At 42.9% G+C, this 23,204-nt stretch overlaps 2 protein-coding genes across 2 annotated transcripts in view; both read left to right on the top strand.

Moving 5' to 3' along the window:
• Positions 1 to 742: 742 nt before the first annotated feature.
• LOC139283806 (stereocilin) lies at positions 743 to 14,877 on the top strand. The gene is made up of 29 exons (XM_070903850.1): positions 743 to 842; positions 952 to 2,085; positions 2,717 to 2,741; positions 2,853 to 3,432; positions 3,603 to 4,478; positions 4,615 to 4,677; positions 4,772 to 4,897; positions 5,137 to 5,303; positions 5,389 to 5,575; positions 5,915 to 6,030; positions 6,336 to 6,468; positions 6,567 to 6,749; positions 7,184 to 7,222; positions 7,304 to 7,480; positions 7,846 to 7,995; positions 9,485 to 9,543; positions 9,693 to 9,816; positions 9,962 to 10,044; positions 10,148 to 10,283; positions 10,805 to 11,007; positions 11,594 to 11,684; positions 11,801 to 11,972; positions 12,062 to 12,231; positions 12,707 to 12,862; positions 12,985 to 13,127; positions 13,540 to 13,688; positions 13,901 to 13,998; positions 14,454 to 14,601; positions 14,789 to 14,877. Exons 1-29 carry the CDS (start codon positions 743 to 745, stop codon positions 14,875 to 14,877), a joined length of 5,877 nt encoding a protein of 1,958 aa, XP_070759951.1.
• A 2,849-nt stretch (positions 14,878 to 17,726) lies between these two features.
• Positions 17,727 to 23,204, top strand: part of furina (furin (paired basic amino acid cleaving enzyme) a) — a 73,751-nt gene continuing 68,273 nt past the window's right edge. Inside the window, exon 1 of the mRNA XM_070903862.1 lies at positions 17,727 to 17,828. The gene's annotated coding sequence lies outside the window, so the exon portion shown is untranslated. The remainder of the gene's footprint in view (positions 17,829 to 23,204) is intronic.

A 23,204-nucleotide genomic window follows, 5' to 3' on the forward strand; every position in this document is an offset into this window, starting at 1 on the left:
ATAACTCATGAAATATGAAGCCAAGCATCAAGCCTAAACCTCAGAGACAAAAAAAAAAGAGCAAGTGCCCCAAACAGCTGAAAGAACAGAGAGAGATAGAGGAGGACGCAGGTGGGAGGGGTGCAGGAGGAGAGAGTGAAAGGCGGAGAAAGTCGGAGTGATGGTGAAACAGAGAGTGGCACTCAGAAAGAGGTCAGCTCCGAGTGTGTTGACACCGCTGAGTTAGAGATGCTTGAAAGGATACTTAAGGAAATTAATGGATTGTAACCGTTGGTGAGTCATATCATTTCTCAAATGTTCATTATTGTGAGTGATTGACATTAGAAGAAATTTACAAAAAAATATACTTCAAACAGGCACAGGCATATCATTTCCTATATTTGTTAAACTGTGATGTCAGAGCTGTGTGTTTGAATATCTTACCTCTCATTTATAACTTCTTTGGTAACAGCATCACAGATGGACCTACGTTTGACACTTCATAGTCTTATAGTTTTTATGAGTTAAGAACATTACTGACACTTGTTTTAGTAACCATGCAGTGAAAGTGGTAAAGTGATGTGGTAGCCAGTCATTAAGGTTTAATCTCCCCTCTCCGCTGAGATACTTTACTCCTTCAATCCATCCTATCGCTGGAAATGAATGAACCATGATTAAACGCAGTGTGTTGTGAAATCAATAGGAAAGACAGCCTGAAGAGAAAGATGTGACACCACCGTGTCACTGTGCATGCTGGCATGAGATGAAGATGGCAGAGAAAGGGCCAGGGATGGCCACTCTTAGATTCACAAGCATCGTAGTTTGTGCCGTTTTGCTGGGACAAGGATCCCCTGAGAAGACAGGTGAGTGCACCACCGAAACATGTTGCTACATACAATATCTGCATGTTTATTATTACCTGTGTTTATTACATGATGCTGGCTCAAGCTGTCTCTAATGGGACTCTTTCAGGAGGTGGGAAAGAGGACCAGAGAGTTACCATTCTTAAGGAGATCATGTCAAAATGGAGTTCAGGAGGTGGTTGGAATCCTCAGAAAGCTCCTCCGGAAACAAACAAGGACCAGTCTGTGCACCCTTGGGTGAGGAATATCATGGGGAGCCTCAAAACACTTGGCCTACTTCCCAGCAAGAACCTGCCTTCATTAAACAAGCCAATCGACAGGCACCGTCTCTCTGGCTTCCTCTACAACATCTCTCTGTACCTCCAAGAGATGGGTGCTGAGCTGGAGGAGGCTCCGGCGCAGTCAGATGAGGAGCAGCTGTGGGAGAAGGTGCTGCATTTCTTTCTCCAGTCTGAAGGGAGCGCTGCGCTGAACCAGTGGAACGGCCGTGTGCCACCCCGACCCAGCGTCAGACTGCAGGACTGGTTTTTGTCCCTGAGGGGCAGCCCTCACTGGGACTGGCTGCTGGGGCTGCTGCAGAGTCTGATCACTCTATCAGAGCGTCAGCCCCAAAGGCCCCTCTTGACTTACTTATCTCAGAACTGGAGGACAGTGAGCGCTGTGCTGGAAGCTGCGCTTCAGGCTCTGGTCAGTGGGACCTATGGCCAGGCCAGCGCAGGCCTGCAGGGCTTCATCTGTGCTCTAAAGGGTCGTAGCGACTGTGCCTTCAGTGTAAGCTGGCTTCAGCAGCTGCTGCGTTTCCTAGAGACACGCAACTGGAAGCCTGTGGTCAGTTTACACCCGGCAGGGGAAGGTGCTGAACACAGTAGGGGCTCAAGTGCGTTTGGACGTTTAAAACCCTTCAGCTTGCCTCCTGAGGCCATGAGGCAGGATGGGTTGTCTGGAAATGCATCTCTGGAAGACACGATGGCCACAGAGGATGATCCAGAATCCATGCAAAGTTTACTGCTGCAGGTGTTATCACGGTCAGGTGGAGGAGAGCGAGGTGGCCACTTGGCGCAGAAAAATCTAGCTCTGGTGCAGAGTTTGGATGGGCTAAGAAGTGGCCTCTTGCACAGGGTGGGTAGCTCTGTCTACGGCAACCTGAGGAAAAAAGTGTCACGAGTTACAATGGCGCTGCTTGATGATGTCAGCAGCCTGGTGGACGTGCCACAGCCCAACGCTCAGGGCCGGTGTTCAGTTGGTGAGTATGTACAACATATGTTAACTCGTTAACATTAGACAAAAGGCTTTGTTAAAAACTTGGCTCATCCCACTGAACAACAGGCGTCATTCAGTGTTTACATACATTCATACACACAATCTGATAGTAGAATCATTAGATAATTAAGACAGAGCACCCTCCAATTGTAGTTCACATGACAGATGCTACTGTATGTGAATGCACTATTTGCAATGAAAAGCAATGATACTACAAATGTGCTTTTAATTAAATAACATGTCACTTCAAACAAAGTAAATCATGCATTGTTTAGATTATATTTAGTGTTACTCACTAAGAAAATACCCTTGTTAAGAGCCTCACAAGTTTGGCCCTGGTTTCACCTGAAAGATACAGGAGAGACAGTGACAGCGACGGACACTGCTTTAAAATCTTTATAATCTTCCTGGGCGGTGAAAGCATCTGTTGTTAGCCCAGCTAATCTCTTTATCCCCTCAGTGATGTCAGTAACATAATATCTTGGGCATTGTTAGCTGAGCTGCACTGTTACATCAGGCATAGTCGTTTACTGCAGGAGCTTCCACTTCCTTTTTCCACCACTCATTCACTTTGATTTTATGTTAATATTTGCGTTTCGTTTGTCTTTTCGAAGGTGACCTGAGGCAACTGATCTTATGGTAAGATATTTTAGGAATATGACTATATCACAGCAATCAATGTATTTGACAATAAATTGTTAGCAAAAACAGATTCACATTTCTACCATTGTTGTGTCCATGCATGTGTAGGGGGATAAGACATAATGTGACGTGGAACACTCAGGCTTTAGGCATTGAGTCCCAGGGTCTCCCAAGCTCACTCCCCTTCCTGTCCTGCCCCTCCACTGAAGAAGATGAACTAAGATCACGACTTACACCAGCCCGCTCGTCTCCAAAAACAGCCCCCTCTTCACGAACAATCTCTAAACAAAAACAGCTTCATGAGCTCTCCACCTCACCTCGTCTCTCCCAGGTCAACCAGCCACCAACAGGGAGAGACAGCAGCACCCAGCAGAGAGAGATGGAGTACGCCACCTCCATAGAAATCCTGGAGGCAGCGTGTAATGAGTCCATCCCAGGCTTGACAGGTGTCTCCAACTTCACTGTGTTCCTCTACTGTAAACTGTTTGAAGGGGAGAACGGCTCAGTCGATCCTGCGGTGGCCCAGATGGGACTCGACCTGCATGCCACGTGCTCTGATGCTGCTTGGTACCTGTCTGCAGCCGAGGAGGATTTCCTTTGGCTTCATGTCTGCAGTGAGTTCTTTGCCCATGAATTCAACAACACGGTGTGTGCCAACTCCTCTTTCTGGCTGCAGAGAGCACATCAGGTAATGGATCGCTGTTTTCAAGAGTGTTTTCTGTGAACTTTTAGATTTCTGAACTTCTGTGAATATCTGTGACTGCGGACATGCTATGTACATTGTTGTGCATTGCTTGTTTTTTGTACTCACAATTCCTTCTACTTCATTTTAACTTATTCTAACTTATATATTTGCAGGCTGCACTGACAAAGGACTACCAATTTTTTAACCAGACAAGCATAGACGACCTGTGTGTGCAGCTGTCAGGTGAGGCGATTGGAAGTCCAGGACTCGACGAGAACTGTCTGGCACAGTTGGGCACCAGGTCGCTGAGTGCCCAGGCTTTCAGACACTGCTTCCTGCCCAACAACTCTGTCCTAATCTCAGCTTTATGTGGGAAAGAGTCCCCTGATTCGCACCAATCCTTGCCAGAGGGCAGCTGGGCCGCAGCGTACTGCTCCAAAATACAAAACCTCTCCCATGTTGACACTTGTCAGTACAGGGAGTGGGCTGTGCATCATTTCATCAACACCACCCTCCTGGACCTCTGTGGACAGACACATGGATTGAGAGAGTACATTTGTCTAAACGCCACACTCTACAATCAGCTGCTAAGATCGATGCCTCAGTTTGCTGATTTCTGTGCTGATCTGCAAGCAGAACTGGAGGGCAGGAAGTGCTTCCTGCAGAGGTTCTTTGACATGCTCCCAGCGCCATATGAGTTTGACACATCGCAGCTGTGTGTGGACCCGGCTCCTCTGCTGGTGGAAGTCCTACACAAGCTGAGTGTGTGCGAGGTCGAGGGAGGGGAGCGGGAAGGGTTTTTAGTGGCGCTGGGATATGTGTTGCGAGTCCTGGACTTCGTGGTGGGCCTTTCTTCAGGTCTGGACGAGGGGGAAAGAGAGGCGAGACAAGGTTTGGGACAGGCCATCCTCCTCTCCAGTCTCCTTGACAACACCTCTTGGACCACACTGCAGCCAGAAGCCTCCATGAGCGTCCTTCACACGGTGGGAGTCTTCCTCCGCAGAGAGCGCAACGCCACTCTCAAAGAGGACCTACTGAGCTGCTTCAGTGTAAGATGGCTGACTGACTGACACACACACACACACACACACACACACACACACACACTCACACACACACACACACACACACAAACACACACACACAGAACAAAGAGTGAATAACTTATTTCTGCTGTTGCATCAGCCCGTCTTGTGGGACCTCATCCAGCGGGACGACAACTCATCTGCTCTAAGGGTTCTGCTGCAGGTACTGGCCTGTGCAGCTACATTCACGTTTAACCTTTTCCCAACAGATCAGCTCACTGAACTTTACATTTAGGTGAATCACTTTATCTCACCAGGAGTACCTCCAGATGCCAAGAGACAGCATTCGCACTCTAGTGATGTCTGCTGAGAAAGATGCTGTTAAGAGATTTCTCTCCCATATGCATCAAAGTTGGGACCAGCTACAAGTTGAAACTGGCCAGGTCTGTTCTTAAACTCCCAACAAAACACAGAATGTACCATTAGTGACACTTTTTATCAAGCTGACTGTGCAGGTAAAAGCCCTCATCCCTTATTACAATGTGCAATTCTGTTGACTACAGTTCTACTCTATTGCACTCTCTTGTGCTATCTTAATCTATGGCACAGGCAATGCATAGTTAAAGAGGGCCACATTGAATACACATCAGTTTCTGTCCTGCTCTTTTGTTTTCTCTGTCAGGCCTCTCAAAAAGAGTTGCAGGCCATGGAAACAATGACTGCTGCTTTCATCCATAAGTTCCCCCGAGTGACCCCAGAATTGTTTGTGGACCTGTCTCAGTTCATTCCCTTCATGTCTGTCTCTGACATCATGAGCTTCCCAGCCTCTCTGATAGTCAACGACAGCGTGTGAGTTGCTGACCCATGAAACGATAGCATTTAGTTTGATATATCTGACTGTCCTGATGCTCACAGCCTCTGTGTTGCTCTTTAGGTTGACAGCCATTCGTGACCACAGCTCGGGGATGAAGTCGCTGCAGAAAAAGGCCTTTGTAAAGAGACTCCTGCAGTCGAGTGTGCTGGGCGACGTCCCTACGTGGCCACCGTACTTTCTCAGTTCTATCCTCCCACTTCTGCCTTACCTCCCAGTCAGTCATTTTCGGCTACTGACATCACAACAGGTTGGAGGCCATTTTGCTGATAAAGATCTTTGCATAATGATGCACATGATTACTAAAGCCATTGATTGGGTTCTTACATATACAGATGACACATGAAAGGGAAAACCTTTCACAAAATGGTTTAATGAGTGTAAAAAATATGTGAATCATAAGCTTCACATGTCTTTCACATGTCACCAGATCTCAACTCACTCCCTTATGGGAGAAAAGTGCTCTCCACCACCATCATCAAACACCAAACCGCCACCTTAAAAAGACACTTGTCTTGTAATTTGTCACCCATCTGTGTGTAGTTGTTTTTTTAGTTTGTTTCAACTCTTAATCTGTGGTCTCCTTTAGCTTACTCCTCTGGTAGAGTTGCTAGGCAACGGCAGTCTGGATGGTGTAAGGGGGCGCCATGTGCTCCGCACCCTCTTCAGGCAGAAGAAGAATCTGACCAGTGATAACATACTGAGGTGGGACCTAGACACTTCATGTTTATATGTGTTTGTCTGTCTTTATGATCACTTTGAAGCATTTAACTAAATGTGATCATATTGTTGTTGACATGACCCCTTACGGAGGTTGTTTCTTGACATCCAAGATCATGACTGCTTGGCATCGACGAGTAGTTTGTTTGTTTGTAGGTATTGATGTGTGGTGCTATACCAGGTATATCTCTCTCCTCATCTCCTTTCTGCCTCTATTCTGTCGGCTGTACAATGAAGGCAACAATGCCAAAAAAAGATCCTAAAAAGAGACAGATAATGTCTTTTTGCAGGTTAGGAGTCCTTGCATGTTACCTGGATCCACTGGACCTGGGTTCATTTCTTCAGGACTCAGCTGTGTCCTCGGCTCTCTGGCAGCAGCTGGCTCACTGCGTGTCCAAGGGGTTCATCAGTGCCAGAGGCAGGGTAAGCAGCACATGCTCTCTAGTCCACTACAGAAAATCTTTTTTTTGTGTTGTTGCACGCAATGTCTGGCTGACTGTGTTTAACTGTTTCACGGACAGCTGTCCTCTTGGCTGATACCAGCTGTTCAGAACCTGAACGTCAGCAGCATGGCCCCCCCAGAGCTGTCAGCCCTCAGTGGTCTGTTACCTCAGTTAGGAGCTTCCTTCCTGCTGTCACTTCCCTCACAACAGCTCCTGGAAATCCTCTCACAACCAGGATTACACAGATATTCCCCAGCACAGGTCAGCAGGGAATTTGTTCCACTTGTAACTTCTTGTCATTCTTATCCTGAGGTGAAGTTTTATTTTATTAGATATAAGTAAGCGTGTCTTGTCTTCTACCTTCCATAGGTTTCAAGTGTAACTGAAAATGTAAGAAAATGAGTCAGTTTCATTTCCATGAAAGAAATGTCAAAGCAATCATTTTTCTCCAAGATGCTACATGGAACTATAATGCATCACTTCTTTTCACAAAAAAGAAAAACTTACCATGACTATATGTGCTGTAACTGTAGCTAATTTCTTGTAGATCTACAAGAAATTAGCTACCAAATTTCTAGAGAGAAGAAGAGGATAAACATTGATGAAATATGTGACCTTTATCCAAAAATACTGAACTTCTTAAAAAATGAATATTTTTGTATGCACTCTTGTTAATTTTTAAATGATTTCCTCAGGCTTTTCAAATGTTATCCAAGATTTCCAAGGACACCACTGTAAGTAGACATTTTCAAAATATTTTTGCTGAATTTCAGCCAACAGCGCTTTCACCACTGTGTTTCTCTCTCCCTCGCCAGCTCACCATGGAAAAACTGTGCAGACTGAAGCCGTTACACTCTGGCCTCTCCCCTGCTGTGCTCAGAGACCTCCAGTGGCCTGAGATCAGTGAAGCTGCCCACTGCCAGTGCTGGAGAATGCTGCTAACTGAGCTTAAGCCTGGCCACAGAGCCATGCTGTACAACGCAATGCAGGAGGTGATGGTGCTATTGTTTGTCGTCAGTGCATCACTTACAACATTTCTTATCTTTTCATCCCTTTTTATAATTTGCTGTGACTTGAGGTGGATATATTCTGGCAGTTTATATGATTCAACATCATCCTGTTTAGTCTTGCAGAATGTGTGAGACGCCTTAAACGTATTGGAAAATATCTCATTAACTGAAAACAACTGTGGCCTGAGTAACATCAATCTAGCTAATCTGGTGCTAGGGTTTCAAGAAAGTGTCCATTTGATCCACATGTGTGAAACCTGCTTTGTGTTTTCTAAAGGGCCTTTAAAGGCTTCTTGGTTTAAATTTACAGTGTTTTTTGTTTTGCTGTTGTTGTTGTATGTCAACAGGCTCTACACAGAAACTTTCAGAACATCACTCAGCAGGTAAACTGCCTATTACCATTTGTCCCTCTGAGGAAGCTGATGGAAGCCTTCAATGGAGAAACAATCTTGAGAGATTTTGGCCTGTATAGTGACGTACACTGGTCGCCTCAGCAGGTGCACATTTTACTTTAATCTACCTTTGTGTGCGGTTTAACGCTGCGTTGAGATAACAACAATAAGTTGGCAGTTCTCTGACTGCAGAAGAAAATGTTACCAGCTTCTCTTTTTTTTCGGTCCCATTAATCTGCAACTCATTGGATATGCTTCAGATGAGCCTTTCAGGATATTAATACTCCATACACGTCAAGCGCCATCAAGCTAATTAATTTGGATGTCGTACAATGGTGTGGCAGAGTGTAGCATAAATTAATAATGGCTACCTTAAAGGGATTTTGTCACAGCCAAGAGTGTCTTTCACCACCTGTTCTCGGTCTAACAAGACCTGAGTCAAATCAATAAAGACTGCCCTTTTCAGTTAGTAGCTGCACTGAAATATATTGTGACACTGAATATTAAACCTAAAATATTATATTTAAATAACCCTCAAGTTAAATGCTTCAATACCTTGTGATATTTGTGTGATTAAACATTTGTAAAAATCATTTTATAGTCAGTTTGAGGAATATTTTGCGAGATTGTAATTACTGGTAATTAAACACCCTTGTTATTCCTCAAATCAGTCAGTTCGACAGTTATCAGAGTGATTTTGGTTTGAACTTGAAACTGATGCCACTGATGGTATATCTAATGTGATACAGTCATAGCACCCATTTACCCCAGTCTGGTCATTTTTCACAGTGTAGCTGGAGCTGAACTGGTTTTTAATAAAAGTAAAAGTTTGAAGCGATCCCCAAAGCTTCAATATTCATTACAAACACTGCAACAAGCTGCTATTAAAGTCTGAGACGTTTTGCATGCAGTTGTCCAGTCTTGGTCTGAGAGTGGCACAAAAAGAAAGTGTTACAAATGGAAAGGGTTCATCCTCTGGGAAACATGAACGTTTTGCCGAGTGCTGGCGTTAAAGGAAGGGTGACGGGATCATTGAAAACATGGGTGAACGAAAGCATCTATCTTCTGTGAACCATAAATATCCAGGATGCCAAATACCAGGAATTTCAACTTTCACAGCAATTTGACCAGTCATTGAAAATGTCTCCTCAGCATCACATACTCACTCCCCCCATAGGCTTGAAGGCTGGCTTTTAAATGTTTGTCATTTTATTTTGAAGGGATCCCAATAGTGAGCAGTTTTTTTTTACAGACAATGACGTATCAAAACATCAGTTGTGCAGCATAAACAACCTTTTCAGTTTTCCTTAGAATGCCCTCTCTTGCCTTCCTCTTTTGACAAGATATGACTTAGGTTGAGGTTTTAGCTCATAGATTTTTTTAATAACCTTTTGCTTTATAGGCAGCCAATGGTTTCAGCTGTTTTCAGGACAGAATGAAAATCAACTTACAATTACATTAAACATATATGATTTGTAGTTAAGGGGCTAAAACATGCAAAATAAATACTGTCTTTTATAGTTGCTACAATTTATTTTAGCTTCTTTGATACAAAAGTTAAACCACAGTCAAAATGTTTTTTCTGTGTGGACAGGCTCAGCTTCTGTTCAAAAAGATCCTCGAATTTAAAAACATCACCAGCAAGAAGGCCACGTGAGTTGGATGTATTGCACCAAAACATTCAGATCTATGACCTGTAAACTGTAGTGAAGACTCAACACAAACAGATCCAGTCACAGTTTATGTTCAGGTCAGACACTCACTCAATAAACAATGTAAATAATGACCTCTTCTTCTTGCAGGGATCTGGGTCATATTGCCAGTGGGATGACTTGTGACTGTTTGAGGCTTTGGAGCAATGATACAGATTTTGCAGAGCTGCTTCAGTTCATTAGTGAGCTGCCTGGAGGCACGAGACCTGCTCTGGTGAGGCGCAAATACTTCAGCACCCTTCAGACTTATTATCACAGTCTCTGATACGCAGCCATGATTCATTAGTTTGTTGTTAAATTACAACAAAACATTATGTTTAATTCTAACAAGTTCAGATGTGTTTTGGCTGTGTCACCAGCGAAAATGTGTCGTAGATGAACTGAGGAAACAACCTGACCTCGACCTCAACGCTTTGAGCTCTGGGTTTGCTGCAACGTTACCGTTAAGTATCTCCTTATTAAACATGCATTTCGCTCCTTAAATAAATATTTCACAGTTTATCCAAAGATGACCACCTTTACACCTCTGCTCTGTTCTTTTCCAGTGTGACGATGATAGAGAACCTCTCTAATGCATCCTTCAGGGCCATTCTGGACCACATTCAGGCACACTTTGCTGATTTCCTCAGACTGCCACATTACAAGCAGACGAATGTAGCTGAGAAAGCCGTAACTGAGCTGGTAAAACCCCAACATGAACTATACAAATACTGCATTTACTGCATCCCCCTCCATGATGTGCTGGAGTTGAGGCATTGCTATTTGTTTTACGTAGAAAAGAGTGATCAGAAACCAGTTGCCATTTAATTTATAAACATCATTAAGTAAAAATAGAAATGTTAAATGAATCTCAGGAAAATTTAAATGATAAACTGGCACCATGAGCAAATTGGAACTCGGACATGCTATTTCTGGTTAAATTAAATCAGGGCTTGCGTCAGTGATGGTGAGTCATATATTTGATTTGTATTAACACATTAATGGGACAGAAAGAGCAAACTACATTTGTTGGTTCAGGCTTCTCAAGCGAGCACACACACACACACACACACACACACACACACACACACACACACACACACACACACACACACACACACACACACACACACACACACACAACTGCTTTTCAGACAAGTGAAGTCATATCAGTGTGAAATCCCTGTAATCTAGCTCCACTGACCGCACGTGGTGCTCTGCAGGGCTCTTCTCAGGCCGACGGGGAGATTGATGGCACCACTCTGGACGTTCTGGGGCCTTTACTGCCTTTCTTGGACCGGGATAGTTTGGCTCTGGTGGACAGAGGAGCCCTGACTCTGCGGCTGGAGGAGATGAGAAGTTTCTGCCTTCCCAAAGAGGCTCTGAGAGATATTAGTGCCCTGCTAACTCAGAAAGACTTGCTCGGGTAAAAGAACAAATCTGCTGGAGAAAATGACAACATGTCCTGGTTATGACACCCACGTTAATAATATGTCGAGAGATTAATTTCAGTCGTTACTTTAAAATAATTATTTATTGGCTACACACGTACAAGCAAAAACTGCTGGAAATTTAAAGAATCATGTGATCCAGCTATATGACATGTATCTTACAAAATATTTTGAGAAATTACACATTTGTTAACATTTTTTAAAAACTGAAACAGGAATCTGCACGTCATGGTTATGACACCTACGTAAAAAATATGACAAGAGGTGCTGCCAAATAATAAGTTTTTTTGTGGGCTACACCTACAACCAAAAAACAACTGCAGACATAATGCAGTCATATAATGGCTTACTTTCTGATAACTGCTTTCTGACTTTAAGGCTGAGCGCTGAGCATGGCTCTTAAATTCAAGGAAACGTTTCAGGGTGGCTGTTCATGAACTCATGTTACAATTTCTAACAAGACTAAGAGTCTACAGCCTCTGTGAGGCTGCACTTTGCAACAGTGGTGCTTTGAGCTAAACCCCCCCAGCAGTAATGGTAAAATATGTACTTGTTTACCAGGGAGCCATCCAAATGGCAAGTTGGGGATGTCGAACATTTGGGCAGACTGGTGTTTTCTCTCTCATCAAAACAGATTAACTCCATCCCACTGGTAAGCACTCAAAAGCATCAACCCATGCAAATAATTTATTTCTTTGCACTTTAACTGAAATTTCTTAGACACATCCTGACAAGCATGAATATACAAGATGTGTTTCCCCTGTGCAGACAGTGTTGAATAAGGACACAGTGGAGCAGGTCCTGGTGGGTCAAAGTCGCTGGGAGGACAGTGTGGTGGGTGGTGTCTGTGTTACTCAGTGTATGGACCAGCAACGACTGAGGCGGCAGACGCAGAGTCTCATTCGAGGGATTGTCAAAGCTCGGAGCAGGAGGGCAAAAGGTCTGTAATCTTCCAGTGACTGTTAGTGCACCACTCCACTTCTGACCTACACTGATTTTATTTGAATTTGCTGGTGTCTCTTGGTGCAGTGCCAGTTCCAAGCTGTGCAGACATCAGAGGGACATTTCCTTCAGCTTGGACAGCCACTCAGCTCAGCCGTATGTCGCAGGAGGATCTGAAACAGTGCGTGGAAGTTTTTGCTCAGGACGCGTCAATGAGCTCTGAGCAGCGCAGAGCATTATGGGTGAAACTCAGGCAGGTCAGTGAAACTCTGCCTGTTAAAGACTACAGGAAGTTTAGTCTCAGATTATTATCTGCTCTTCCTATTAGCATCCACACATTATTCTCCTCCTTACAAGTAAGAAAACAACATGTCCTCTCCCACAGATTGTACAGACACTATTTGGGTCCATCAGTAACAATATACATCATGTTTCCTCAAAGTCTGACTTGTGGTGCAGTTAAGATCTTATCTCAACATCAGACAATTCTTGGTAAAAATGCATCATCCCTAAAAATGCTATCAAAGTTTGACCAGTGATGTCTGAGAATCCCTTGTTTTTTGTTTTATATAGCTGTAGGATGTAAGTTTGAAGATAAAAAGTAAGGAGAACAATGAACAGGAAGTCACATCTGATGCACCATGTGGGCTTCCCTGATACCTGATAGAGACAGGGGGTCAAACATGAGTAGTGTTTTAACATCTTCTTTTTATGCTTCTTCATTCAATCCAGTCCTTCAGTCCGGTGAGAGAGCTGAGAGCAGACCAGGTGCTGGCTCTGGGCTCACTGGTGACTGAGATGGGAGAAAGAGAGCTGCACGACACCAGTCTCGCTGATCCGGGTGTGTTGGCACATCTGGGGACACTGACGGACTGGAGCCCTAAAAAGGTGAACTTCTGAATTTTTTCATTCTGATGTAAAGTAAATGTAAGAATCTCATCCTGAAGATATTAACATGTCCTTTAGTGTGTGTGTTTAATCTTTCTATTTGTTTTTTGTTTTCTTTTCAGATGAGAGCAGTGATTTTAGGTGTGATGCGGAGACGCAAACTGAAAGTGGAGCAGTTAACAGTTGTTGATCTGGCAACATGTGGCCATCTGATCTGTGGTCTGTATCCCTCAGAGATCAAAAGACTGAGCCCCTACAACCTCAGGTCAGTCAAATACCTCACGTACATGTATCCAACTTCCTCCAGCACCTCTAGTTTTCAAAGCAACATGAAACAACCAACAGACACTGCAAAATGATCCAATATGTCAGGTAAATGGCATCAAAACAAAGACGAACATAAACAAAGATGGACAAATAGTCCAAAGGAGGTGACAAATGCTGCTAATTTGTATGTACGTTTGGGAACCTACATAGTAGTAATTCTCAGCAGTATAAATAGTGATGAATCCCTCCAAACCCCTAACAGAATTACATGCTTGTGGTTTTCAGAGAGTAATTAATTGATTTCACATCCACTTACAGATGCTAACTAACAGGAGGCTGGTACCTCATGAAAACATTTTGCTTTCCCTTAGAAGAGGATGAAGTCCTGAATCTTTTTCCTCAAACTGCAGTTTGGCTGTCCTGTTCCTGCGGGAGACGTCGCTGCCATGCACAGAACAGCAGATGGAGGCGTTAACAAGCCGTTTATCCAGACCTGAGGCCTTTGGTCCAGTCAGCGCTTGGGGACCAGAAGTTTTCACTGAAATTGGGACATTGGCAGGTACAGTAGAACACAATATCCCTGGGGGTATAAACTTTTCTAGAATTGTTTTTCCAAAGAGGGAGGAGGCTGGGAGGAGGGAATGACAGCTCTTGGATGGATAGGCACAATTAAAAATATCCCTGAGGGTATGAAGGTTTAGGAAAACTTTTCCCGTGATTGGATATGAGGAACATTAATTATCTGACTACAGTGGTTGTGTCTCTGTCCAGTGGGCCTGGAGGACATGGTGCTGTCAGCTCTGGTACAGGAACAAGTGGAGGGAATCACCCCTGGAGCCATCGCCCTGATGTCACCAAAAAAGATGGCAGTGAGTTTCAGCCATAATTTTAGGCTAGATATAGGTGTACAGCTACATGTGGCACCAATGGCAAATTTGACTGAATTGTTCAATTTTGAGATAAATCTGTAAGAATTCTTGCATCATAAAGTGTAAAGAGTGATGGCTGAATTGCTGGTCCACTCTCACATTGTCATGACTTGTCCCAGACAGATGGAAGAAACGGAGCCATCGTTGATGGTATTAGTAACGCCTGTACTTTTTCTACTATGACACGTCAAAATGTCTGCTGTGAAAAAAGCCTATAACAACCATGAACAGATATTTTTGTTCATAAAATTAGCTTCTTATATCAACATTTTCTGAAAATAATGGGGAAAGCACAACATCAAAAGGTGACAAAAGGATGTTATCTCTTCACGCAGAGTGCCTCTTTCAAAGTGTCCTGTAGGAGTGAGATAGTATTTGTGTTGGATGTGTGACAGGTGGTGTTCAGGGCAGTTCAGTTGTCGTGGCTGAGCGTGGAGCAGGCATGGGCTGTCACCGAGGAGCAGTGGGCAGAGCTGGACACCGAGCAGAGACATGCTGTCGGACTGGCTCGATACGAAGGCGACGTCCTGCTGGAGCTGAGAGGTGTGTCTTGATGAAGGAGGGCGATAAAATGCCCTTTTAATAACCTCCTTCATTATGAGACTGTTATAGTTATGTGTTTGTGAGCACATACACTTTTATTATGGTAATACTTGTTACCACTAACCAATAGGATTTTTATGTTTTGTTTATAAGGTGATGATAAATTGTTGTTTGTCTGCTTCCACAGGGAGAAACTCGGCTCCAGCAGCCCTGAACGCAGGCAGCTTCACTGAGCGCTCGCTGGCTCTGTGCCTCTTGTTATGGCAACTCATTTAAAATGCTAGAACAAGTTTAACTGCCCCTTGACCTCCCTTGGTATCATCATATTTGTACTTCGAATAAATATTTTGAACTGTTCTGTTCCCCCTGTGTGTTGTTTCTTTGATTTGCATTGCTCTTGATTGTGCTCCGCTGCACGTTTCATTTTTATGTGAGCTATCCGCTTGGCAATATGCAAATAAGTGTATGTAGTTGTACTATGTATAATACTCTTTTGTTAGAACGATAGGAGGAAGCAACATGATGATTAACGTGTATTTGACAGAACTTTACAGGATGTGTGATCAAGCAAACAAACTTCAGATGATATTTTATTGAACTAAATAACATCTAGATTTCTTGAATCTTTTCCCTTAAAATACAGACACTGTGGACCATATGTGGCCTTGGAATCTTTTTCACATTTATTTTGACTCAGTAACCAGCCTACCTACTAATTTCTTTCAGAAATGCAGCAGATTTGATGTATGAATCCTTTCAAAGAACAATACCTGTCCTCTCTGGTAGCGTCTTTTATACTTCCTGTATGTTCTATCGAATATAAACTGACATTATTTGAGTAGTATAAGTAAAATGTGTTTTTTTATTTGTTGACATAAGAGATGTAACAGTAAGGTGTAAACTTTGATATAAGAATAATTCATTGACTGGCCTGCTGTATCTGTTAATCTGAGGATTCACTAATCCCTCTTGATGCTCCTGCATGCAGGTGTTTTTCAGTCAACGGTCAACCTGTGCATTCATATTACAGAACTGGTGCACTATACAGCTTTCAGGATTTGTGACAAGGAAACTACATTTGTTATGTTCAAGTACCTTTATGTGTTTTAAGATTTCCAAAAAACGACCTAAAGCTTGATGAATAAAACAGATCCCCCTTCAGGATACTGACAGACTTTGGTCTATATTATAATTTAAGGTTCTTAAATGGGATCCAGGGACCACAGGTGGCCTCAGCAAAATGTAGGAGGATGTAGAAGGAAAGAAGCTGGATTACCAACCAGACAAAGCGAGCCACTGCCTCAGAACACCACACCTCCAGGGGCCCCAAGAGCCCCAGGTTCACTGCCTGCTAATTGATTTTTTCAGTCATTTAATTCATTGAACATTTGTTAAGGAACTCCATCCACTAAAGTACACTATCAATGAGGGTGGTTATTAGTTACGTTTGTGGCCCTGTGAAAATAAAGTTATAATAATAGTTTTGTCATTTTAGCAGTTATTCTTATTTTAAATGATTACTTTTTGAGAATGCTATGCTCTTATCAGAGAGATCCAGCAGAGACATGACAGGAAATGAGATGAGAGAGAGAGAGATGGGGAATGGACCCAAACCAGGTTGCGGTTCATGGTTGGCCGCCAGGGAAGCCCACATGGTGCATATTTCTAATTAAAGATGGGTTTTACCATCAAATAATCACAAACTGTCTGACGCACCGAAAACCTGGGTTCAGATACTATTATTCCAGCATAGCAGTAGACCATTGGTTGCTCTGGGAGATAATGAAGTTGCCATGTGTAGGCTGCAGTGTTGAAACTTTTACTCCAGAACTGCACAATTTTGAGGTATTTGTACTTTACTTGAGTATTTCCATTTTCTGCTACTTACTTCTACTTCACTAAATTTTGGAGACAAATGTTGTACTTTTTCTCCACTACATTTACTTGCCAACATTAGTTATATCAACTAATAAATTACGAAATATAGGTGAAGCTACACAGAGGTATATAAAGTAATTAAAATGAGCTGAAAGTGATGTACACATTAATGCATCACTAATTACAATCCAGTAATATATGTGATTCTGAAATGGGCAATTGTATAAAATGGGTACTTTCACTTTTGGTACGTTCATTATATTTTTTGGGGGCCCCCAAACAGGTTGATCTGGCCCTAAGAAAAATTATGTGTGTCTGTACTAGCAACAACAACTTCAGGATGACGTTTTTTGGCGTGCAGTCAGCATCATATTGGGCATCTATGAAGTGTTTTTACTATAAAAATGATTTCCCATCTGGGAGTAAATCGCTTGTTTGGCAGCTGCCAGCCTCAGCCTCGGTATCAGGATGAGGGTGCTGTGCCGCCTGTGGCCAGCAGGTGGCAGTGTATCAGCGCTGCTGGCCGGTAAGTAGGTGTTGCTCTAACGTCTCCACTTTGTCCACGGCCGTGACGTATTTCCTGGGGCTTGTACGGACCACTCAGCGGTACACCAGAGGGGTATCATGACTATTTATAACCAGCAATTCTCTCTTATCAATTTTTCAGTCGCTTCACCGTGCCGTCGTCGGTTCTAACACCGCGGTGAGAGACAACAAGGAGCCGGGTCGAGCAGGATGTAAAAGGAAGCTGGTAAGTTGAGCCGATTGTAAGTTTCCCGTCTGCTCTAGCTCGTATTTTCTGACTTGTTTGTGCTGCGTGGTCGCCGAGTTTGCCGTGTTCCCGGCTTTGGTACAGCGCTACCGGGACACTGACACAGGACAGGACGGTATGTTGTCTTATTGATCCCGGTTGCTGTCAGTTTGTGTGTGTCGGCTCGAAAGAAGGAGGAGGAGGAGGAGAAAGGGGGATCTCTCCCTTACACATGCCGACGTGACGTCGACTGCGCCGCGTCCGGTTTCTGTGTTTGTTCCTGCGAAAAATTTGTGGTGGTCGTGATCCACACCGCTCGGTCGGAGCGAGTAGTAAAAAAAAATGTGGCACAAGTCGAGCTCGGAAATGTTCGTCAGGGGTGGATGAGAGGAGAGAGAGGAGAGAGAGAGAGAAAAAGGGGGAGGCACCTGTGTGAGAGACGGAGCAGGTCAGCCTACCGCGGTGTCAAGTTTACGTTAATCACGGCGCGGTACAGTTTCAGACATATTTGTCAAGCGGAGGAGTCATCACCATCATCGGATCAGCTCCAGCCCGAGTTATGACTAACGTGTTGTTGTCACGGACTTAAACGGGTGAGGTGAGTCCACCGACCGCGAACTCCCAGCGTTACTCCCACCAGCTGATGTGTTTAAACCTCTTAACTTCAGCTCAGAAACATTAAAGGGTTACAGGCCTGCGCGAGAGAAGTTTGTCCTCCTCCCTGAGCGGTAACGTTGCTGCAGTCAAACTCTGCTCCCTACAAACCGCGTATTTTAAGCGCAGTGCGTGTTGCTGTTTACCCATGCACACTTTTCCTTTACTTTTAACATAATACTCTGATATATCAGCTGTTGTGAAGGCTGTGGCGCGTGGATTCCTTTAGGACTGAACTTTGACATCAGAAGTAATCGATGCAAAACACAGCTGATGTTGTTGGGCTAGACTGGGCTGACCTGCTGTGGTCTACATTTCATTCTTGTGCACTCTTTAATCTAATGAAACATCATCAAGATTGATGTGAATACTAACTTTCTGTGGAAAGTATCTTTTTGGAGGCTTCATTTCAGCTAAAGTGTAACTGAGCTGTTATGCATAGAATTAAGTGCGCTTCATTATGGAAACTGGCCTCCTTGTGTTGTTCGTGCCTCCGGTACACTGTAATTGTACCTCTCCAGTGAGGCAACATCGAGCTGCTAATCATTTTGGATAAACAGGGTTTGTGGAGCCCCGTTGCGTGCAGTTACATGTACCGAATGAAAACAGCACGTCTCAAATACACAGTGCACATTGTTCTGAAAGTAAAGTGTGTGACAGACTGCTTGTTTGTGCACAATGAGATGTTTCAGTGGTGTCTTCAAGTTGAGTGAGCGCTGCCGGACTGTACAAGCGTCTTAATGAAATGCATGTATTAGAAATACTGAACTGCGAAAGGGAAAACTCCTGTTAACCTGCGTAGTAGAAAACATCATGGAAGTGTTGTATGACGCATTAATGCTGACATTGCTGCAGGAAGTCAGAAGAAGTAGATAAATCACACATGTGCCAGATGGGTTTTACAATGAAAATACATCTTATTAGTGGAGATGATAATAAAACACACTCTATCCTTTGTGAACAACTACACTTAAGTCTAAACCACAGCTGAGATGTCATGGATACTTATTTTTAAAATGCTGAAACAATGTCATACATATTTTCTTAACTAAAAAGCAAAGTGGTGAACACCGACACAATTAGAGGTAAAAATACACTCCTTCATTCAGGAAGGGCACATACTGAAGAGGTGTTAGTTGAAACACGAAGGTGTTTTTCTATTTCTCAACATCCTGCAGGCTCTGGATTTATACAGCTCTTACTTTCCAGAGGTGAACATTTCCACCATTTTGTTTCCTGTCTTTGTCCCCTCTACTTTGAGCACCTGTGGACTTCAAACAGAGGTCCCAAAGCTCTCACACTGTTTTAAAAAAAATATTTGAATTAATAATACATTGACTCTTATTCCATAGGTCTCTGTCAAGGTCATTAAGTAGACATGTTTAAATGTCAGGGCTCCTGCTTCCTCTGTGTTATTCAGCCTGTGGTGAAAGCTTTGTGTCATCCAGATGCTGTAATTCACCGTGTACAAAGAGAATTCAGCTGCTTTTGTGCTCCTGTTTGCCTAAATGCTGTATCTCATATGATAACTGTCCTATTAGAATATAACACAGTATTAACCATTAATCTCTTTTTGCTGATATGATACAGGCTCCTTTTGTCATTCCAGTTTATGCATGCGTGTTATAAACATGTAGATTTTACTGGAAATACCAGGCAACATAGTTAAGATTGAAAACATTTGCTTTCAGTCCCTGATCTGCACTTGTAGAATAAGTGCCCTTGCTGTGACGCAGATTCACAAGATGTTATTTATTTAAATGTGGATTCAGACAACACAGAAGCACTAATTTGAGAGTAACCAAGGCAAACATGTAAAACCTAATTGGGAAACCAAACAATCAAAAAGTTTAGAGCATAGTCTTTGTGATAATAGTGATCTGATTGTTGCATTACTGCTGGTAATTACTCTAAAGACCATGTTTTGTAAAACGGAGGCTTGGTGAAGTGTTGGCCCATACACACCTCAGTGATTTGCTGTACTCGTGGTTATGAGGGAAACAAAGTCTTTAGCAGCAAACGTAATGTGACTTTTAGTGTTGTTTACGGCATATTCATGAATTAACCGAGTGCTATCAGTATTCGCCATTGATCATATGTTTGCCACAGACACACACACACAGCTATCTGAGCGTTCTTGCACTGAGATATTGATTTAACGTTCGTCTCAACATGAGGAAAGGGTCATATGGGCGAAATACATTTGAGTTCATTTTTATCTCATTAAAATGTAAATAATAAACTGATGAGGTGTAAACTGTTTTCCTTTGAAACGTCCTGATGAGTTTGGTAATGAGGGTGGTATTATCCTTTGGGTTTAATGATACTTGGCTAATTATAATTTGGTGCAGTTTTTTTCTGTTATAACCTCTGTAATCACAGTCTGGCATATGGCATCATTTACTGTGGTAACACTAAAGACCACTCACAGCGCGACGGTCGGCTTCTCTTTTGTCTCTCGCGAACAGTGAAGTGGTTGGGCAGTTGTTATGTCACAGCGTGTGGTTTTCACGCTGACGTATAAGAAACTGAGTGGTTGAGCACCCAGATGAGGTCACAGGCGCCTGTGCTTAAAAGTCAGTGTGTCTGGAAATCAACAGAGTTTTGGAAACGTTCAGACACTTATTTAGTCGTTGCATCAAAGGACAGAGGACAAAGAGTGAGTCGTGCCACCGGATTATTCTCTATTATTTTTTCCCCATCTTTCTTGCTAGCTTATTTTCATTGTATGCTCTATTTCAGATTTTTGATTTATTTAAATCTGATGAATACTTTGGCAAATATTGGCTTTGGAACTGGAGTTCACTTTCGAGCCATTCAAAATGATGGAAAATTCAGATGGGAAGCAATTTTTGTTTGCCCTCAATTTCAGTAGGAACCGAGATACAAAAAGTAAACATGTAATTAATGTTGGGTGTGGATCTTTGCTACTTAATTTAAGCAGATTTGTATGTGTTTATAAAATAGGCTTAACTGAGCAGGAAGGAAGAATTAAAAAGGCGGTGGAGGGATTTGGATGTTACTGAAGGTTGGCACGTTTAAAAGTTCTACTTTGAGAGACACTTGGTTTAAAATAAACTGTGCATGTGTTTTTATATATATATATATAGTTGTCTCTGTTGTGAAGTCAGCTGTTATTATCCAGGTATTTATGAAGTAAACGCCCACAGTTGAAATGCTTGGCATGGATTAGCAGCTTGTCGTACCAACTCACAGCCAGGCTGACCTGTAAGCTCGCTGATCGCTAATGATGCGGTCACCTGTAGCTTCACAGCAGATTGAGTTAAGTCTACCGTAACCCCGTAGACATTTACTCGTCGCTTTGCTTGGAAAGCCTCTCAGGATATCGCTGTTAAAAGTGCACTGGTGATCCAGTCTTCTCAGCAGTTTTAAATGGTGTTTTTGTCACCTTTCGCCACCCAACATTTCTGTGAGCTCCACACATGCATCAGGTAATTGCAGAGGGCACAAGGGATTCAAACAGGGCTTCTTTTATAATAAACATTCAGTGAAATGTTATTACAGCATAATAAATGATATTAATAGTGCTAATATACAGTATCTGTATTTGCTAATCTGTTATCTGTGTTAAGTCTGTGGCTGTTGAAGAAGTTACCCAAGTGAGTTGTGACAGTATACAATATGTGTAAACGCGTGGGAACGATGATTTAACAATGTACGCAAAAGAGGAAGTGATATTATCAAGCGAGTAACCAGCCAGATTAACATCGACCAAAGGGATTTTTACAACAGTAATTCTTAATTAGTAATTTATACCAAATTAATAAATGCTTGATGACGATCAATGAAACGTCGCCTTTTCAGTATACTTGAATTCATAAACAGTTTAGCAAAGATCAGTGTAAAAAATGCAGGTTTTTACCCACATGTTCGTTGTTATTTGGATGTAAATACGTACAGAATAATAACTCTACTTCAACAGAAATTACTTGCCAGAAATCAGTGTAACTATTTCCCCAAATTCCTGAAATGTAAAGACGTTCAGCTGTAGAAGTAGCAGGTCAGACAGCTGTCTGGGCAGCCGGTGCTTCAGGAAACGCTTAACTATCTAATTTGCCTCGTCATTGCTGATGCAGTCTAGGCAAATAATAATAGGCTAAGTCAAAACATTGAATGTATTGAATTATAAATGTCATTTTATGTTTAATATATAGCCTAAACTATTATAATGTATTGAAATTACATAGTGCTTTATCCGAGCTTGAATTGGTATTGAACGGAACCTTATTGGTGGAGTATTTCTAATGTGAAATGCCTTGGTAATGGTATACTAAATGAGTATTTGGGTGCACAGCAGAATCGAGAGCTATCTCTAAACACATCATTCTTCCTTCACAACAAACTTTGCTGGGGAATTTTAAGGAGCTTGTTGGTTCATTTTGGAGTGTGGAATAATGTCTCAGTGAGTTAAACTTATAACGTATTTTGTTCATTGGATGGCTAAAGCAAGAGAAAAGGGGTGATTTATAGAAAGCTATAACACCTGCGAAAAGATGAGAAACCCTGTTCCACAGACTCGGGAGAACAAACTGCATACAATAGGAAGCACAGAATAGGAGCACTGTATTCAGTGCAGTCCAGTCAACTCAGGGTTACAATAGAGTTAGCACTTTGGATAATGGTCTCAACGGACTGAAGGCGCAGCTGACCCTTCTGGCTCCAAAACAATAGTTTAGAGGCGAAATTGTATCAGCAAACTGTTACACCATGAGCTGATATAGCTGTACTATCATATGATATATTGCTTTGTCTTATTCACGAGATTGTGTTTTACATGTTTGTGTTTTAGTGATAACACATCAGTCAGCACACTATAGATAAATACCCACACTCAAATCAGTGTGTTGTAGGTAGAAAATATATGCTGTAGTCAAGAATTTTGCTCTTGACACTCTTAAGTGTGCATGTTCTCTCCTTGGCCACAGCCATTCGGCGGCTGCCACTGCTGCCTCGGGCATTTAAACTCCACCCTCCAGTGGCTACTTCACCTCGAAGAGAGACTGCCTCTGCTGTGATCCCTCAGCATCCAGGGCGTAGTCTAGCTTTCCAACCACACTTCTCCACCTCTGCTGCCAACCCAGTATACCTAAGCATTTCCCCTTTCGCAAGCCTCATCCACCGTATCCTCCCATGGGAGCGTAAACGCCAAAATTTGCTGCTGTGCGTCTGACCACAACATCAGGCCTGGCCTTGACGTCCTGCTCACTGCTTCCTGTGGGATTATCAAATGCCTGTACTTAGCTGGGCTGTAGCACGCCTTGTCAAAACTGCTGTTTGGGGGCGGCTGTTCTTCCTCATG

This window comes from Enoplosus armatus, chromosome 1 (genome assembly GCF_043641665.1).
Source record: "Enoplosus armatus isolate fEnoArm2 chromosome 1, fEnoArm2.hap1, whole genome shotgun sequence".
Taxonomy (NCBI): Eukaryota; Metazoa; Chordata; class Actinopteri; order Centrarchiformes; family Enoplosidae; genus Enoplosus; species Enoplosus armatus.